Source organism: Hyla sarda, chromosome 6 (genome assembly GCF_029499605.1).
Source record: "Hyla sarda isolate aHylSar1 chromosome 6, aHylSar1.hap1, whole genome shotgun sequence".
Taxonomy (NCBI): domain Eukaryota; kingdom Metazoa; phylum Chordata; class Amphibia; order Anura; family Hylidae; genus Hyla; species Hyla sarda.
The window spans coordinates 241,259,814-241,281,074 of NC_079194.1; the positions used below are offsets into that span (position 1 = coordinate 241,259,814).

The window sequence follows — 21,261 nt, forward strand, 5'->3', positions numbered from 1 at the left end:
GGGGAAGAAAAAGTGCGTCTTATACGGCAAAAAATACGGTATATTATTATAAGAAATTGTATGAGATGAAAAAAATTATTGCTGTAAAAAAAAAAAACAACACCTTTCTGCTTGTCCATAAACTGTGTCTCATAGAGAAGATGATCAGAGAAAATTCCCCAGGGTGAGGGGAGTATGCACATGAATTTACCCCGAACCCGCTAATTTTGGCTAATGTGTATGGGGGTCTGCTGACCCTCCCCTGATGACAGATGTCGTGAAATATGTTGGGTGTTCACTGTATGGATAATATGTAGAAATTTTAGGCTTATGTCATATGCTTGATGTTTGTATATAGATCCACTTTGCTAATTGCCTAAATCTGTGTATGGGTACCTGTTTACCCATTCCATTGTCTTGTGTTAGTATTAAAAGGTGTGTATAGGCTGGCCTATAGGTGGGCAGGATGGTGTGGCCTGGTCCGATGGAGTGCATGGCCTTCACCCTGTATTGAATATGCTACAATTTATGCCTGCGATCAGGTGTAAATTGTATTAAAAATCTATGCCAGCTCGGAGATGGTATAGCTTTCTGCAGCTGCATCTCTCAATAAATCCGGCATAGGTGAGAGGCAAGATTGTTGTATGAATACACTGGTCTTGATAAATTACCCCCAGTGTGTGTATGTGATTTTTTTGGATTCTTTTAAAATCTGATCCCATTTTAGGTCAATATTATCACATAAATATCTAAATGGTTCACAAACTTGCTAGTACTGATAAAAAAAATTAGGTTATTTTGTTATAATGAAACATAAAAGGCAATAATAATAGAGGCCAGGAGCTAATGTGACAAAATGGTTGATGTTTGTTCGAATGCCTGATGGATACCAAACAATTATAAGGCGTTGTGTACTATTAATGGAGTCATGGGCCCAACATGGACAACTATCGTTAGGTTTTATAAATGCTCAACATCATTCGTATCTTGTGTTCAGATTTTACAGCGTTTATTTCATCTTAGTTCAGATTTATCCAATTAAACTAGTGAGAATAATTCACTTTTAACAGGTACAATGTTTTTTTCCCCTTGTTTCCACACAGACACCATATTCAGTATGTCATACTTACAACTCAGTTTTGACTTTATACATGGGAGTCTGGAGCCTAGATATAAGAGACCCTGGGGGAACTCCTAGGCCTCGTCCTGGAAGACAAAATGGCTGGTGATGCTCCAAAGGCAAAGGGACCCTGATACATACAGGTTACACCACATAATCACCAGGAGAGAAGGGGACTGGGCCAGAGACTCATTCTTCCTTCCAGGAGGCTGGGAATACTGAGCTCCATGTTTCGTGATAGGTGTAGCATCCTCTTTGGCTCTAACAATAAACTTCCTGCTGCCAGCGAGGGTAGTGCGGACGTTAATGGCAGCAAAACCAGGCTACCCAATAGCAATGACTTCTATGAATTCTAGACAACAATGAAAACTTCAGATCAGAATTCCCCCCCAGTGACATTTTTTTTTCTTAAAAAAAACTTTTCTTAAATTTTTATAGCAAAACTCTGAAAAATAACCTATTTAGTGAAAAACAGAATTCAAAATAAAAAAGCAGGCAACAATCAAAGAAAGCTACAAAGAATCACGGTACGAAGATACGCAGGTGCGCCAAAGCATCATCCCAGCCTGCGAAAGGGAAGATAGAAGGAAAGGGGGTGAGCTTTGAGAAACAGAACACGCACACCTACAAACATACGCACAATCTCACATTGCTGTACGCACATTGGACACTGACAACCACATACGTACAGTAAAGAGCCTGTGGAGCAGAATCCACCCTAATTCTACCTCCATGTTCCATCAAACGGTACATGAAGAGGTGTCTAAGGCGCAATAACACAGGTATTGCCTTTATGTCTGCTTTCTATAAAGAAAAAACAACCCTGAAAATAATTCAAGGGTTCATTGCACCTTTGCACCACTACAAAAAGTGAGTTGTTACATTGCTAACCAGCTTATGCACATGATAGTGCTTTTGTGGCTAACATGTATTTGTAGAAGCCTTGGAAAGTTTGCAGGCTGGGCCACCCAGAGAGAGAGGTTTCCTGCGGGACGTTCCCGCCCTGCCCTTCTCAGCGTCTCTGTAACACTGTGTTGGGAAGTAGTGCCGCTCCTTAGGAGGCCAGAAGGAAAACTGCAGCTGTGTCAGGTATAACAAATATAAGGACAGTTTTAGAGCACAATCCTTGTGGAGTTGCTGCAGATGGCACAGGTTGGCCCAGGGGCATCCTGTTACCTAAAGTTCCAAGCTGGCGATTCCTTATACAAGCCTGCAGGCTGTGTTTGTGCAGACAGTAAGAGCGTGGCCAATGCATTGGTTGGTTGGAGGTAACCGAAGACTGTAGGAGATCACAGAGTGCAGAAAAAGCCAAAAGCTCAGGCCTTGAGTTGGTGCCATTGTGCTACAGCTGTTCTTGGATGAGAAATCATGTCTTTCCAGTGCTTCACCTCTCCAGGACCACTCTTCCAAGACAGGTAGATCTGCAGAGAGAGAAAGAATGCTATCAGTTAGAGGATACAGCTTTTTTTGCATATTTAACAAACAATCTAAAGTTTTTGTAGTACTCAAGTAGGCTTCACCAGCCAAGACTTAACTGTTGGTGTTGGGACAGTTGTATGTCTCCTAAAAAGCTGTCAAGTGTAATAGAGCTTCCATCTTTGGTTAGTTGTGCAAAAGAATTTATGAAGCTCCAGAATCAGGGAGACCATCAATATTTGGTATTGAATAAGACTCCCATATTTAGGGTAGGTAGGCTGACAATATCAGATGAGTAGATTAAGCCCTAGTATTACATATTTAGGCGGAGTCCCCATCTTAGGTGAGAAGTCTTCATATTTAGTTATTAAGTCCTCCATAGGTAGTTAGGTCTCCCATTTTAAGAAGACAGATCCCCACCCCAATGAAAAACATAGGTGGGAAAGCCACCTCCCATTGGATAGGTTGATTCCCTCCCTCCATATTAGATAGGCTGATTAACCCCCCACTTCTATATTATTAACCTCCCCCCCTCCATATTAGACAGGTAGATAGGCCGATTACCATCCCCTTTCCTCCATATTGTCCCCCCTTTGCAGTAACTTAAAGGTAAAAAAACACTTAGCTATCATTTCCTTCACATCCACTTCTTCCTTGCCCAATCAGTTGGCAGCAGCGTGATGAAATTATGTCATTGCACCACCTATGTCTGGATGCAGATGTCCTGTGCGGCCTCTAGCAGGTCAGGAGAGGAAGAGCAGAGGTAGTGGCGGACCAGGGAGCTTATAGATCTTAGCTCCAACTCATACATATCGGAACTAAGATCTATAAGCTCCTAGCTGCACAGAGGCCGTTGCACACAAAGTCCTGTTACTACTGTCAGGACCTTGTGTGCTAGTGGGAGGGTGGGTGCTGAACAAGGCCGGACTGCCCTACCGGGAATTTTACCAGTAGGCTGTCTGGTCTGTGGTCCAGCAGGGGCCGGCCCAACTTCTGAACGACTGGCCATCCGCCGTTGCCGGCTCAGCCCAATCTAAGGCCTGGTTCACAGTTTACCCACCCTCTCTCTAGCACACAAGGTCCTGACAATAGTTTTTAGGACCTTGTGCGCAATGGCCTCTGTGTGTCGAAGCTAAGATGTCATGACCGACTGGGTGGACAGGGAGAGGGAGCCCTAAGCTGTCCCTAATGACACTCTCCCTGCCTGCTTGCCCATACACCCTAAGCAGTGAATCGACAACTTGGACCTGGTCCCTCCCTGCGCTACAGTGTAGTGGCGTAAAAACAAATAATATCCATAGTCGGTCACAGGCCAGAAACGGAAAACTACCAGACAACCAGATATACCAGACAGGATACAAAATACTAACAGGGCAGAATATAGTGTATAAACAAACAGTTCACAAACTGGAATCAGATAAACGATAGACATGGATAAAATGAACAAGACTTGGCATGGTATGGGTATACAGCAGAAAACAGGAATTGCAGGGGAGGAGCAGAAGAACTGAAAGCTAGACACTAAACTGATCAGGTAACATAGGACACTGTTCACACTGGGACACAGTACAAACAAACTGGACACCCCACTCCGCAAAAGGAGTAGCCATTATAATAAAGCCAAATAGACTACTGGCCAGCGGACACACTCCACGGTGTGATCAGAATGCTGACCCAGTAAGAAACAGAAATATAATACATGAAACTCTAGACCAGACCCGGATGAGTCTAAATAGGAATTATTACATATAGAGCACAGGTAACACTAGACTAACACAGTGTGAATACAGACTAAGCAGAATGGACACACTAATCCTAAAACCGACAAATGTAAAACAGACTAAAATCTACAATAAAGAAGACTATTTAACCATTGCTAAAACTCAGATAATATCACAGAATAAATACAAGGTGCATGCTCAAGCAGACTTGGAAATGTATTGCACATGATAGTAGAATATATTGCACAGACATCATAGTAGCATTATTGCACAAAATAACTGGCAGAGAATGCAGGAGAACTCTGGTTAAAATAGACACACCCGAGATCTCATTGGTTCTGAGCATTAACCATTCCCAATCCAGGGAAAATAGCAAACTGCTAAGAACAAACTAGTGTGTGAATACACACCAAAACAGAAAAATACAAAAACAAATAAATGGACATTACATAACATCTATAAGCTCCCTGGCCTGTCATTACCTCTGCTCTTCCTGTTCTGACCTGCTAGAGGCCGCACAGGATGTCTGCATCCAGGCCTAGACGGCGCAATAACTTACAATAATCGAAGCCTACCTGATTTGATGTTGGTGCAAAGGGGACAATATTGAGGGGTGGACCTACCTAAGGGGACATTAGTACCACTTGGAGCACCATAACTATAGATTGTATTTTGTGTGGGTGGGGAATAGGTAGGATGCTGGAAATGTGAGGAGCCTAAGATGTTTGTTTGGCAGATTCTGCGGAGTCAAGTTGTGGCTGGGAGATCTTGTCATGACGGCCTGGGGTGGATGAAGATAGAGAACGGAACAACTCCAATCAGAGATGTCACATGTGATTTACTTAAAGAAGACTTTATCTGCAATTCACCAGATGTAACTGTAATCATATATATGGTCTACAGAGCCTGTATAGAGCTGGTATCTACCACTATATAGGCATTGTTTAGGGAAATAGTAGTTATATTGGTGCTTGTATCCGCCTATCCCTGACTCTGATTATGTGATATTGAGGCAGATTTATCAAAACCTGTTTACCGGAAAAGTGGTGCAGTTGCCCAAAGCAACCAATCAGATTGCTTCTATTAATTTTCAAAGGATTTTTAAAAATAAAAGAAGCAATCTGATTGGTTGCTTTGGGCAACTGGTCAACTTTTACTCGGCACAGGTTTTGATAATTTTCCCCAATGTGTTTATTTGTTACACTTATTTTCCTTTTTGTGTAGATGATGTGAGAGTTAGGTAAGGTGTGAGTAATTACTGCTAAATTTTCTGCAGTGCATTGTGCACCACAATTTGTCTACAAGATGGGATTAGAAGTGATAGTATGTGGGCTGGCTGGGTCTATGTTCCAGGGCTGCTTTTTTCATCCCAGTCTGGACCTGGCAGTCGGGCCCCCTGCCCCACAGGATCTATACCAGTTTTGTTGGCTGCCTGGGCAGAACACCACAAGAAACAAGCTAGGATTGTAGTAGACTTAGAATAAATATTGTAGGAAGAGAGTGGGATCACTAGTCTCCAGACATGAGATGGATTGTCAAACTTTATTTGGAGATTGACTTTAACGTTAAAAATGTTAAATGGCCTTAAATATCATAATAGAGTATTCACGGTCCCTTCTACTTTTCAGACCACAACCCTGAAGGACACATCCGCATGCTAATGTCTGCCTTGTCCTTCTTAATATTCTGCTACAGACTTCAGTTTTCCCATTTTTAATATATCTCCTCCTAATGCTAATCCACTCACAGCTCCCTCATATTTGGCATCCTATTAACACATCTGTCTTCACTCCAATCCAAGCAAAAAGCTGCGGTTACCCTCCTTATGTGTCATTGTGTAATGCAAATCCCTTCACTGCCTTGCCATGTATTCCTTTACAATCCCCCATGTATTCCTTTACTCTTCAATATAAATCCTGTAAAAGACATTTTACATTTAGACCCAGGTCCTTTCAGGCCAATTACTAATAATGAAAATGTGTACAAAAGTACTCAATGTAAGAAGTGATACCGTCTTCTGTCTTGGGAAGTGATTAAGTCAGTCTACTAATACTGTCATAGTTAAAGCTCACCCATCACTGTCATGATGTTCCCTCTGATGTGTACCTGCACAGATGAGTCCATCTTGTTCACGAACCAACATGCTTTACAGTACAAATGGTTACTTTAAAAAATTTCTCAAGATTGATGTATCTTCTCGGACCTACTTTTGTCTACTATTCACCCCTATTATTCTTGGGTACATCTCCTTTGAAAAGGTCTGGAATAACATAGTATTCCTGCATAGGAATAGCTCCCGTCATACTTACCTTTCCAATTACATCATTACGACTAAGCCTGTCTTTGTCCATGACAGTAATGATGATCGTCGTCTCCCTAAGTTTCTCGGTGGGAACATCGAAGATGAAAGATTCATTAAAAATAGGATTTAAACACCGCTTCATGACCACAGTTTTTTTCTTCTCAACTCTTTTATCTTTATACATGAGCCAAACTTTAACATAAGGGTCTGTGGAGAAAAATCGATAAGTAAAAAAATAAAATATTTTACAAATATTTTTACTACTTCTCTATCTCAAATAACAAGAATAGGAGAAGACAAGAGCAGCACATCTCCGATGCTTTGTGTCTGTTCCTTTGCTAATGTGATGTTGCATGTGGACCGGTAGAGCCCTGTGAATGTTCACACTGTCCATGGGGAATAGAAGACATTCAACCTAAGCTGAAGATGTCCCTCTCCATGTAGGGTATCTATGTCCTTTATATCCTTATCTATGGCCATATTGAGCAATTCTCTTAAAGTGAATGTGTCACTTAGATTTATTTTCCGGTTTGTTTCTATTTATTGATTGTTATTTTTTATTTACATTTTTAGACTTTTTAATTGGAATGACTTTCTTGCCAGAGCTTCTCCTTCCTCTGTTAGCCCAGCCCCTCTCCCCCATTGAATATACATCTTATCTCCTAGACCTTTGAATTAGAGCAGGGGTTCTCAACCAGGGGTACACGTACCCCTAGGGTTAAGATAAGAGTTATGCGGGGGTACGGCAATTCGCTGACAAATACTGGCCATGCATTGGCCAGTATTTGTCAGCGCAGAGCAGGGATTGGACACCGCAGTCGCCACGGCAGCTCACCATATTGTACAGTTTATGTGAGCTGCAGTGGCTGCCAGGCCTGACGGGTGATGTCCCTGATGTTGCGCGGAGGTGCCGTCACAGCGCAGAAGGACGTCACCTGTCAGTGCGGCCCTCAGACTCCTGCTGAACGGGATAGACACAGGCCTGGTAAGCATGTTAAACTAAGTGTAACACCGCAGTATGGGAGGGTGTTATTGAATGTATCTCATATATTGGCCCAGGGGGATCAGAGGGGGGAATAATGGCACAAAAGGATTAAAATGGAAGGGGGCGGGATAATGGCAAAAAGGGATCAGAGGGAGGGGGAACAATGGCACAAGGGGATCAATATGGAGGGGGGGGGGGAGGTAATCATTATTCTCCCTTCCATCTTAATCCCCTTGTGCCATTTTTCACCCCTCCATCTTAATCCCCTTGTGCCATTATTCTCCCCTCCCTCTGTTTCCTTTTTGCCATTATCTAATATACGATTATGGCAAAAGGGGATCAGAGGGAAGGGAGAATAATGGCACAAGGGGATTAAGATGGAGGGGAGAATAATGGCACAAGGGGATTAAGTATCGCATTGATATCACATTAGAAATGTAAGCACACCCCATTATGAAATTATGTACTTTTATGACTTATTTTGTCCACAGGTGCCCCTTGTGTGTAAAGTTCCGCATGAACTTACGCGCGAGGGGTACCCGCTAACATACTTTCACCCTTTGGGGATACAGTTGCGAAAAAGGTTGAGAACCAATGAATTAGAGGATAAAATGCACTGCAAGTGTATTTCTGCATCCCAATTTGCTAATGTATACATGATATTATCACCGAACTCAAGACACGCAAATCTACGTGTTCAGAGTACCATCTTAATGAGTGTCACGAGGATTATAGAACAAATAATCACCGAAGCAATACCTCCTGATCTACCAGATTACAGTATAAAACATAGCCTTTAATAGTATCAATTAAAATGGTCTTAAAGAAAAGATAAAGACCACAAAATGTACATATATAATAACAAGACAAAAATATACAGTGGTATCACACAAAAAATCCAAAAAGTGTCAAAAAAAATCAGAATGATAACTCAAAAAATGGTCAAAAGATGAGCCCGGGGGTGTACCATCCCAACCTTGGATGTCCCTAATACTCAAACAACATATAAGAATTCTGAGGAGGGACAAAGTGGTATACAGATGAAATATAGATGTCTATCAAACTACTCAGGACAGAAGTAATCTCTCTAACATTATTAAGTTAGATATTGGAGAGAAGGGGAATGTGCCCACTTACTGCTAAAATGCCCACTCCTCTGTCCCTGCCTTTTGAGGGACCCACCTCCTTAACAGGGTGGCCTCAACCACGGTGCCGGACCCTACTCTGTCTAAGTGAGGGAGAAAAAAGCAAAAATAGAAGGCAGTAGGTAGCAAGATAGATAGGACGTATACTCCGGGGCTCAAAGTGTGACCAAAAAACAAAAATAGTGCTCAAAATGGTGAAAAATGAAAACAAGGATATATAACAAGCCAAGACAAAAGAAAAGATTTTGTCCCAAAATTTCAAAATTCCTACACGTTTCACCTGCCTAATAAATGCAGGATCATCAGGGACAACTCTTGGCACTAAATTTATTAAAATAAAAAACAATCTAGATGTAACACCGTTAATAAATCACTTATAATAGATATTCTTCGATTAGCTCAGCGAAAGCAACGCTAAAATGATGTACATTTAGCTGGTCATATATAGACTCTATAAATTAGAGCAGTTTTATAATAGTGATCAAACACCTCACCTACTCTAAGTGCTCCTCTCAAGATTATTACACCAACTGAAAATATCTGCAACTGTAAGATCGAGTATATCAATAAATAAATAAATAACAAGGGCCAATAACCCACCACAACAAGATAAGTGGAGGGATAACACACCAGGTATGCTTAGATTGACGATAACTATAACCTTCTGATAAGCAAGGGTATATGCATAAGCAGCTAATATAGAAATAAGCGAAAAATGCCGTGGTGTGTAATGGCACGCACACGGTAGATACTTATACGTCCCTGATGGTACATAGACCCCGAACTAGATGAGTATGGCGTCAGTGTAAGGGATAGTCCTGGAGGAGCCCCAACATTGCTGTTTAGCCCGGTGGCATGATGCAGGATAACCAGGTAATGTATACATGATGCAGATGGCAAATAGTGGTGGGAACCCAGCCATACTTCTATGTAAAAATGTTCTACATATGCTCCCTGTGCAGAGGTCACAAGGGAACAAGAGGTGAGGTGTAGCCTATTGTACATGGCCTGTTCTTGTCTTATCTACATACTGGTGTCATCTTTCACTGTAATATGGCCTGTGATGATAACCAGGGGACTACTGAAATGTTTCTGTACAGAACAGGCAATGTTGGCTTATTATTAGGCTTAGAGGACATAATGACAACTGCAGGATTTTAGGAACGTTTAACTATACAGAGTAAAATAAGACAGTAGAAAAAAATCAACAATCCTTAAAAATATCATCAAAATAAAAACTTAACCTGAACATTTTCTTCTGACACATTCACTTCAAGGGTGTATGTGCAACCTACAGAAAGCCAAGGTATTCATTTTGTGAGCTGAACCCGCATCCTAATGTATTAGACTAATTCATTAGGAGCTATAGAAAAAACTGGCATGTAACGCTTATAGATATAATATTACCAATTTGTTCCATATGGTGACTGCAATAACACATTGCTATTAGTCCAGGACAGTAGTGCCGAATTTGGCAACAAAACTATTTATTAATACAGAGGTAGTAAATCCAGAAGCCCATTGAGATGTCTCCTGCGTGTCTGCTGCAGGCCACGTTCACACAATGGAAATTCTGCATACATTTTCAGCGCAGAATTCCACCTTTCCACAATTTATTGCCCATTAACTTTAATGGGATTCCGCAATGTCATTCACACAGCAGAATTTCTGATGATGCGGAAAATTCGATTTGAATTTGTGAATTGTGAATTTCGCTTGAATTCCACACTGATTCCAAATGTAAAAAAAAAAACTGAAATTCTGCAGAAAAGCAATGCGGATGCAGAATTCATGCAGATAAGTGTAATTTCCATCATGTGAGCGAGGCCTAAAGCTATGTTCAAGCGGCAGAATTTCTGCACAGAATTCTGCATAAATTTATAACCTGTTCACTTTAATGGAATTCCTGTAGTGGAAATTCTGCAGCAAAAATTCTGCTGTATGAATGGGACAGTGGAATCCCATTAAGGTTTATTGGCTTTTCATGCAGTGTTCCATGCACAATTTCGTTCAGAAATTCTGCTGTGTGGACAACCTTACAGCTCACACAGCAGAATTTCACACAATGCCGCTATAGACCAGTAATGATCACAATCCAAATGGGGTTAAAGGGGTATTCCAGGAATTTTTTTTATTTGACTATGCTACAGGGGCTGTAAAGTTAGTGTAGTTCATAATATAGTGTCTGTACCTGTGTGTGACGGTTTTCTCACAATTCTTCTGTGATTTTCACCCCAATATTTATTTTTAACCACATACAAAATTGCTGTTGTCTCAGATTTTTCCCAGGTTGCAATGCGGCTGAGACCTGACATGACTAGTCAGCTGATGACAGGGAACCTGTCTGCTTCAATGGGTGGAGCAATCGCTTGGTGGGAGAGAGATCAATCTGCAACTAATGCAACAGCTGTAGGCACCCTGATTGAAAACCACAGGTCTTTTGAATGGATGCAGCTCATTTATGTTTCAATGGGTGGGGTGGCTGATGTGTGGGAGGGAGGAAAATGGAATTATGGGATTTGTAGGTACAGAAGAAAAATCTAACATAAATACCAGTTCACAAAAAGCTAGTCACTGTGTTATGGTAATCTCACAACATAGCCATTTAGCCCCAAGACAAGCGCAGATCCTTCCTAAGCATGTCCATTAATGTCTGCCAGGTACGTACTAAAATTGCCTTATGGTGGGTAACCCCTTTAAGGTCTCTTGCACATAGGGGCTTCATAGAATCCCTGTTAACAATGAAGCCCTAGACCAGTGATCTTCAACCTGCGGACCTCCAGATGTTGCAAAACTACAACTCCCAGCATGCCCGGACAGCCAACGGCTGTCCGGGCATGCTGGGAGTTGTAATTTTGCAACATCTGGAGGTCCGCAGGTTGAAGACCACTGCCCTAGACACTCCATGAGCTACCATATGATGCTTCTTACAGCACAATATTATGTGTTATTATGAAATTAAAGGCATACAGAGGTACACCAGCACCCTACAGAACTCTATGGACAAATTATTACTATAACTCGCAGGATGTACAGAACTGTATTAAAGGGGTACTCCGGTGAAATACTTTTTTTTTTTTTTTTTAAATCAACTGGTGCCAGAAAGTTAAACAGATTTGTAAATTACTTCTATTAAAAATTCTTAATCCTTCCTGTACTTATTAGCTGCTGAATACTACAGTGGAAATCCTTTTCCGTTTGAAACACAGAGCTCTCTGCTGACATCACGAGCACAGTGCTCTCTGCTGACATCTCTGTCCATTTTAGGAACTGTCCAAACATATGCTGCTCTGGGCAGTTCCTAAAATGGACAGAGATGTCAGCAGAGAGCACTGTGCTCGTGATGTCAGCAGACAGCTCTGTGTTTCAAAAAGAAAAGAATTTCCGCTGTAGTATTCAGCAGCTAATAAGTACAGCAAGGATTAAGATTTTTTAATAGAAGTAATTTACAAATCTGTTTAACTTTCTGGCACCAGTTGATTTAAAAAAAAAAGTTTTTCACCGGAGTACCCCTTTAAGCTTGTATGCATGAGGCCTATTGCTGTGACATTACACTGTGAAAACAAAAATGGCTGCCAAAGCTCCAGTATTAGATGAAGCAGCTGTTACTAAATATAATCTGCACGATTATGATGAATCACATAAACACCGTGTCAAAACTTTTAATGGCTTTTCAGCTTCATCTCAGATAAACCAATAAAGCAATGGGGGAATTAAATTTAGGACTGAGCTTTTTCTTCAGTCTTTAAAAAATGGAGTTATTAGGCATAAAATTCCCCTTCCCATGTGCAAATCCCAAGTAGGCGTTGTGTGTCTCCTGTTTTCACAGTCTACTACCTTTATAAGTAAAATTTTACTTAAAATTGCATTGCCGGGTTAATGCGTTCCCATTAGGAGGTAAATGTAAGATATTACCTGAAATTGTATATGCATCTAATGCTCTGTTGACTGCCTTCAGCTTATCCACTATTAGAGTACTCTCGCACATACTTCATCTGCTGCGCATTTCAGCTATTTATTTATATTCACTAATCCTCAGCGTTAAAGGGGTACTCCACTGGAAAACATTTTTTTTAAATCAGCTGGCGCCAGAAAGTTAAACAGATTTGTAAAATTATTTCTATAAAAAAAAATCTTAACCCTTTCCAGTACTTATCAGCTGCTGTTATGATCCACAGGAAGTTCTTTTCTTATAGAATGTCTTTTCTGTCTGACCACAGTGCTCTCTGCTGACATCTCTGTCCATTTTAGGAACTGTCCAGTGCAGGATATGATTTCTGTGGGGATTTGCTCCTGCACTGGACAGTTCCTAAAATGGACAGAGATGTCAACAGAGAGCACTGTGATCAGGGAGAAAGGAAAAGAAAAGAACTTCCTGTGGAACATACAGCAGCTGATATGTACTGGAAGGATTAAGATGTTTTAATAGAAGTCATTTACAAATCTGTTTTACTTTCCGGCACCAGTTGATTTAAAGGGGTTGTGTGCTGCCCTGGGTTTCGGAGCTCCGCTCGCAGCGTCCGGAAGTTCATTACTCTGAACGCTGTGTGCGGGATTCCGTGTTCGCTGCCGGCCCCTCGTGACTTCACGCCCGCCCCCTCAACGAAAGTCTATGGGAAGGGGTGCGACCGCTGTTACGCCCCCTTCCCATAGACTTTGGTTGAGGGGGCGGGTGTGACGTCATGAGGGGGCGGGCGTGACGTCACGAGGGGGCAGCAGCGAACACGGAAGCCCGCACACAGCGTTCGGAGTAATGAACTTCCGGACGCTGCGAGCGGAGCTCCGAAACCCAGGGCAGCACACAACCCCTTTAAAAAAATGTTTTCCAGTGGAGTACCCCTTTAACCTCTTAAGGACGCAGGGCGTACCTTCACCCTGTGCCCGGTCCCAGTATATAATGCGGGGTCACGCCGTCATAACAGGTCGGTCCCGTCAGGTAATGAAAGCCGGGACCCTGGGCTAACAGGGTGCGGCACCGATTGTTGTGCCGCGTGCTATTAACCCTTTAGATGCGGCATTCAAAGTTGATCACCGCGTCTTAAATGAAAGTGAAAGCTTCCCGACAGCTCAGTCGGGCTGATCGGGACCATCACTGTGAAAATGCGATGTCCCGATCTGCTAGAATGCGGGAGGAGGTCCCCTTACCTGCTCCCGTTGCGTCCGATTGGCGCTTGATTGCTCGAAGCCTGGCTTGAGCAATTGACCACTGATAACTCTGATCTTTGCCGTGTCAATGCACAGCAATGATCTGTGCATGAGATCGGTATGTGCTGTGTAATAGCCACTAGAGGGGGCTATAACACTGCAAAAAAAGTGAATAAAGATCATTTAACCCCTCCCCTAAAAAAAGTAAGAATCACCCCCCTTTTCCCATTTAAAAAAAAACTGTGTAAATAAAAATAAACATTTGTGGTATCGCCGCATGCGGAAATGTTAAAACTATAAAAATATATCAGTAATAAAACCGCACGGCCAATGGCGTACGCGCAAAAAAAGTCCAGAATACCGTATTTTTGGTCACTTCTTATATCATGAAAAAATTAATAAAAAGCTATCAAAAAGTCCGATCAATATAAAAATGGTACCGATAAAAACTTCGGATCATGGCGCAAAAAAATGAGCCCGTACACGGAAAAATAAAAAAGTTATAGGGGTCAGAAGATGACAATTTTAAACATATAAATTTTCCTGAATGTAGTTATGATTTTTTTTTAGAAGCAATGCAAAATCAAACCTATATAAGTAGGGCATCATTTTAATCGTATGGACGTACAGAATAAACATAAGATGTCATTTTTACCGAAAAATGCACTGCGTAGAAACCGAAGCCCCCAAAAGTTACAAAATTATATTTTTTCTTAAATTTTGTCACACAATGACATTTTTTTTCCACTTCGCTTTGGATATTTTGGTAAAATGACTAATTTCACTGCAAAGTAGAATTGGTGGTGCAAAAAATAAGCCATAATATAGAATTTTAGGTGCAAAATTGAAAGCGTTATGATTTTTAGAAGGTGATGAGGAAAAAATGAAAATGCAAAAACGGAAAAACCCTGTGACCTTAGGGGGTTTAATTTGCAGCAGATTAAGTGTGGACATACCCTTAACCAATTTTGCTTTGTCTGCACATAATCTTAAAGAAAAGGAACATTCCCATTATAGAGATTTATGCAATACCACATAGTGTGTATATTGGTTTCCTGACTCTTCCTGACAGCAGATTTTGGGAGAGAGAGGACACAGGCGTGTTGGTCTGATCCCACCTCTATGATCTACCCCTATTTTCAGAATGGGGTCCCTCTTGATGCTTGGTCTCCCCATTACCTGGTCATAGACATACCATAGCTGTTGGCTGATCAAGCAATTGGATGCTCACTCCTTTCTGCCTTCAGTATGGCCAGTGATTGGCCAGTGTTCTGTCTCGGCCAGTGACAGTATCCTGTTTCTACAGCCCCAGCATTATATGAATATTTTGGGGACACTAGAATACCCCTTCACTGTTTTATCCCGTTATCAGCCATTTGAAACTATGGTATAGTGGTCAGGAAGTATAACAGCTCCTTCTATTAAAAAATCATAATCCAGTATTAGCTGCTGAATACTACAGAGGAAATTCATTTCTTTTTGGAACACAGAGCTCTCTGCTGACATCACGAGCACAGTGCTCTCTGCTGACATCTCTGTCCATTTTAAGAACTGTTCAGAGCAGGAGAAAATCCCCATAGCAAACATATGCTGCTCTGGACAGTTCCTAAAATGGACAGAGATGTCAGCAGAGAGCACTGTGCTTGTGATGTCAGCAGAGAGCTCTGTGTTCCAAAAAGAAAATAATTTTCTCTGTAGTATTCAGCAGCTAATAAGTACTGGAAGGATTAAGATTGTTTAATAGAAGTAATTTACAAATCTCTTTAACTTTCTGGCACCAGTTGATTTCAAATTTTTTTTTCCACCGGAGTACCCTGTAACCTCTTGGGAACGCAGGGTGTATGCATACGCCCAGCATCCCCGACCATTAAGGACTCATGGCGTACCTGTACGCCCTGGTCCCGTTTAATGGGTTTAAACCATTCTCACCAGCAGAGAATGGGTTAAACCCGGTGGGTCCAGGTTGCTACGGGCAGCCAGGACTCACGCATGGCCGATTGGGCCGATGCCCAGCATTAACCCTTTAGATGCCACGATCAACGTTGATCGCGGCATGTGAAACTAAAGTAAAAGAATCCCGGCAGCTCAGCGGAGCTGATCGGGACTATCACGACAAAATCGCAATGTCCCAATCAGCTTAACAGACGACGGGAGGGTCCTCCCCTGCCTCTCTGTTGTCCAATCGGCGATCTATTGCTCCATGCCTGTGCAGCAGGCTAGAGAAGTAGATCGCCGGTTACACTGATCAGTGCTTTGCAATCAGAAGATTGAATATTGTAGCCCCCTATGGGGACTGAAATAAAGAAAAGTGTAAAGAAAAATGTCATAAAAGTTCATTAACTCCTTCCATATTAAAAGTTTAAATCGCCCCCCTTTTCCCATTTTTTTTAAAATAAAATAATGAAATAAAGAATAGAAATAATCATATGTGGTACCGATGCATGTGTAAATGTCCGAACTATTAAAATATAAGGTTTGCTAAACAACACGGTCGGTGGCGTACTTGTAAAAAAAATACCAAAGTCCAAAACTGTGCATTTTTGCCCACTTCATATATGTTACGCCGAGCGCTCCGGGTCCCCGCTCCTCCCCGGAGCGCTCGCTTCTCTCTCGCTACCGCAGCGCTCCGGGCAGCTCCACTGACCCGGTGCGCTGCGATACCGTCTCCAGCCGGGATGCGATTCGCGATGCGGGTAGCGCCCGCTCGCGATGCGCATCCCGGCTCCCGTACCTGACTCGCTCTCCGTCTGTCCTGTCCCGGCGCGCGCGGCCCCGCTCCCTAGGGCGCGCGCGCGCCGGGTCTCTGCGATTTAAAGGGCCACTGCGCCGCTGATTGGCGCAGTGGTTCCAATTAGTGTGTTCACCTGTGCACTCCCTATTTATACCTCACTTCCCCTTCACTCCCTCGCCGGATCTTGTTGCCATTGTGCCAGTGAAAGCGTTTCCTTGTGTGTTCCTAGCCTGTGTTCCAGACCTCCTGCCGTTGCCCCCGACTACGATCCTTGCTGCCTGCCCCGACCTTCTGCTACGTCCGACCTTGCTTCTGTCTACTCCCTTGTACCGCGCCTATCTTCAGCAGTCAGAGAGGTTGAGCCGTTGCTAGTGGATACGACCTGGTCACTACCGCCGCAGCAAGACCATCCCGCTTTGCGGCGGGCTCTGGTGAAAACCAGTAGTGACTTAGAACCGATCCACTAGCACGGTCCACGCCAATCCCTCTCTGGCACAGAGGATCCACTACCTGCCAGCCGGCATCGTGACAGTAGATCCGGCCACGGATCCCGCTGAAGTTCCTCTGCCAGTTGTCGCCAACCTCACCACGGTGGTCGCCCAGCAGTCACAACAGATAGCGCAACAAGGCCAACAGCTGTCTCAACTGACCGTGATGCTACAGCAGCTACTACCACAGCTTCAGCAATCATCTCCTCCGCCAGCTCCTGCACCTCCTCCGCAGCGAGTGGCCGCTTCTGGTCTACGACTATCCTTGCCGGATAAATTTGATGGGGACTCTAAATTCTGCCGTGGCTTTCTTTCCCAATGTTCCCTGCACTTGGAGATGATGTCGGACCAGTTCCCTACTGAAAGGTCTAAGGTGGCTTTCGTAGTCAGCCTTCTGTCTGGAAAAGCTCTGTCATGGGCCACACCGCTCTGGGACCGCAATGACCCCGTCACTGCCTCTATACACTCCTTCTTCTCGGAAATTCGAAGTGTCTTTGAGGAACCTGCCCGAGCCTCTTCTGCTGAGACTGCCCTGTTGAACCTGGTCCAGGGTAATTCTTCCGTTGGCGAGTACGCCGTACAATTCCGTACTCTTGCTTCAGAATTATCCTGGAATAATGAGGCCCTCTGCGCGACCTTTAAAAAAGGCCTATCCAGCAACATTAAAGATGTTCTGGCCGCACGAGAAATCCCTGCTAACCTACATGAACTCATCCATCTTGCCACTCGCATTGACATGCGTTTTTCCGAAAGGCGTCAGGAGCTCCGCCAGGATATGGACTTTGTTCGCACAAGGCGTTTTTTCTCCCCGGCTCCTCTCTCCTCTGGTCCCCTGCAATCCGTTCCTGTGCCTCCCGCCGTGGAGGCTATGCAGGTCGACCGGTCTCGCCTGACACCTCAAGAGAGGACACGACGCCGCATGGAGAATCTCTGCCTGTACTGTGCCAGTACCGAACACTTCCTGAAGGATTGTCCTATCCGTCCTCCCCGCCTGGAAAGACGTACGCTGACTCCGCACAAAGGTGAGACAGTCCTTGATGTCTACTCTGCTTCTCCACGTCTTACTGTGCCTGTGCGGATATCTGCCTCTGCCTTCTCCTTCTCTACTATGGCCTTCTTGGATTCCGGATCTGCAGGAAATTTTATTTTGGCCTCTCTCGTCAACAGGTTCAACATCCCAGTGACCAGTCTCGCCAGACCCCTCTACATCAATTGTGTAAACAATGAAAGATTGGACTGTACCATACGTTTCCGCACGGAGCCCCTTCTAATGTGCATCGGACCTCATCACGAGAAGATTGAATTTTTGGTCCTCCCCAATTGCACTTCCGAAATCCTCCTTGGACTACCCTGGCTTCAACTCCATTCCCCAACCCTGGATTGGTCCTCTGGGGAGATCAAGAGTTGGGGGCCCTCTTGTTTCAAGGACTGCCTAAAACCGGTTCCCAGTACCCCTTGCCGTGACTCTGTGGTTCCCCCTGTAACCGGTCTCCCTAAGGCCTATATGGACTTTGCGGATGTTTTTTGCAAAAAACAAGCTGAGACTCTACCTCCTCACAGGCCTTATGATTGTCCTATTGACCTCCTCCCGGGCACTACTCCACCCCGGGGCAGAATCTATCCTCTGTCCGCCCCAGAGACTCTTGCTATGTCGGAGTACATCCAGGAAAATTTAAAAAAAGGCTTTATCCGTAAATCCTCCTCTCCTGCCGGAGCCGGATTTTTCTTTGTGTCCAAAAAAGATGGCTCTCTACGTCCTTGCATTGACTACCGCGGTCTTAATAAAATCACGGTAAAGAACCGCTACCCCCTACCCCTCATCTCTGAACTCTTTGATCGCCTCCAAGGTGCCCACATCTTTACCAAACTGGACTTAAGAGGTGCTTATAATCTCATCCGCATCAGAGAGGGGGATGAATGGAAAACGGCATTTAACACTAGAGATGGACACTTTGAGTATCTGGTCATGCCCTTTGGCCTGTGCAACGCCCCTGCCGTCTTCCAAGACTTTGTTAATGAAATTTTTCGTGATCTCTTATACTCCTGTGTTGTTGTATATCTGGACGATATCCTGATTTTTTCTGCCAATCTAGAAGAACACCGCCAGCATGTCCGTATGGTTCTTCAGAGACTTCGTGACAATCAACTTTATGCCAAGATAGAGAAATGTCTGTTTGAATGCCAATCTCTTCCTTTCCTAGGATACTTGGTCTCTGGCCAGGGACTACAAATGGATCCAGACAAACTCTCTGCCGTCTTAGATTGGCCACGCCCCTCCGGACTCCGTGCTATCCAACGTTTTTTGGGGTTCGCCAATTATTACAGGCAATTTATTCCACATTTTTCTACCGTTGTGGCCCCTATCGTGGCTTTAACCAAAAAAAATGCCAATCCCAAGTCTTGGCCTCCTCAAGCGGAAGACGCCTTTAAACGGCTCAAGTCTGCCTTTTCTTCGGCTCCCGTGCTCTCCAGACCTGATCCATCTAAACCCTTCCTATTGGAGGTTGATGCCTCCTCTGTAGGAGCTGGAGCGGTCCTTCTACAAAAAAATTCTTCCGGGCATGCTGTTACTTGTGGTTTTTTTTCTAGGACCTTCTCTCCGGCGGAGAGGAACTACTCCATCGGGGATCGAGAGCTTCTAGCCATTAAATTAGCACTTGAGGAATGGAGGCATCTGCTGGAGGGATCAAGATTTCCAGTTATTATTTACACCGATCACAAGAACCTCTCCTATCTCCAGTCTGCCCAACGGCTGAATCCTCGCCAGGCCAGGTGGTCTCTGTTCTTTGCCCGATTTAACTTTGAAATTCACTTTCGGCCTGCCGATAAGAACATTAGGGCTGATGCTCTCTCTCGTTCCTCGGATGCCTCGGAAGTTGAACTCTCTCCGCAACACATCATTCCTCCTGACTGCCTGATTTCCACTTCTCCAGCCTCCATCAGGCAAACTCCTCCAGGAAAGACCTTCGTCTCTCCACGCCAACGCCTCGGAATCCTCAAATGGGGTCACTCCTCCCATCTCGCAGGTCATGCAGGCATCAAGAAATCTGTGCAACTCATCTCTCGCTTCTATTGGTGGCCGACTCTGGAGACAGATGTCGTGGACTTTGTGCGAGCCTGCACTGTCTGTGCCCGGGATAAGACTCCTCGCCAGAAGCCCGCTGGTTTTCTTCATCCTCTGCCTGTCCCTGAACAGCCTTGGTCTCTGATTGGTATGGATTTTATTACAGACCTACCCCCATCCCGTGGCAACACTGTTGTTTGGGTGGTCGTTGATCGATTCTCCAAGATGGCACATTTCATCCCTCTTCCTGGTCTTCCTTCAGCGCCTCAGTTGGCTAAACAATTTTTTGTACACATTTTTCGTCTTCACGGGTTGCCCACACAGATAGTCTCGGATAGAGGCGTCCAATTCGTGTCAAAATTCTGGAGGGCTCTCTGTAAACAACTCAAGATTAAATTAAACTTTTCTTCTGCATATCATCCTCAATCCAATGGACAAGTAGAAAGAATTAACCAGGTCTTGGGTGATTATTTACGACATTTTGTTTCCTCCCGCCAGGATGATTGGGCAGATCTTCTACCATGGGCCGAATTCTCGTATAACTTTAGAGTCTCTGAATCTTCCTCCAAATCCCCATTTTTCGTGGTGTACGGCCGTCACCCTCTTCCCCCCCTCCCTACTCCCTTGCCCTCTGGTTTGCCCGCTGTAGATGAAGTGACTCATGATCTTTCCACCATATGGAAAGAGACCCAAGATTCTCTTTTACAGGCTTCATCTCGCATGAAAAAGTTTGCCGATAAGAAAAGAAGAGCTCCCCCCATTTTTGCTCCCGGAGACAAGGTATGGCTCTCCGCTAAATATCTCCGCTTTCGTGCCCCCAGTTACAAACTGGGTCCACGCTATCTTGGTCCTTTCAAAGTCTTGTGCCAAATTAATCCCGTCTCTTACAAACTTCTTCTTCCTCCTTCTCTCCGTATTCCTAATGCCTTTCATGTCTCTCTTCTTAAACCACTCATCATCAACCGTTTCTCTCCCAAATTAGTTTCTCCCACTCCTGTCTCCGGTTCTTCTGACGTCTTCTCAGTGAAAGAGATACTGGCCTCCAAGACGGTCAGAGGAAAAAGGTTCTTTTTGGTGGATTGGGAGGGCTGTGGACCTGAAGAGAGATCCTGGGAACCTGAGGACAACATCCTAGACAAAAGTCTGCTCCTCAGGTTCTCAGGCT

General features: G+C 43.9%; 1 protein-coding gene across 6 annotated transcripts in view; it reads right to left on the bottom strand.

Moving 5' to 3' along the window:
• Positions 1-948: 948 nt before the first annotated feature.
• The window catches only part of SYT7 (synaptotagmin 7), a 526,341-nt gene continuing 506,028 nt past the window's right edge, over positions 949-21,261 (bottom strand). For 2 of the 6 annotated variants that reach the window (XM_056526814.1, XM_056526816.1), the window contains 2 exons: positions 6,546-6,745; positions 951-2,520 (listed from right to left, as the gene is read on the bottom strand). In XM_056526814.1, the coding sequence (XP_056382789.1) occupies positions 2,416-2,520; positions 6,546-6,745 (305 nt within the window). In that variant the 3' untranslated portion in view covers positions 951-2,415. Of the gene's footprint in view, positions 2,521-6,545; positions 6,746-21,261 lie in introns of all 6 variants that reach the window. The other 4 variants (XM_056526818.1, XM_056526817.1, XM_056526815.1 and 1 more) reach the window with 3 other exon arrangements.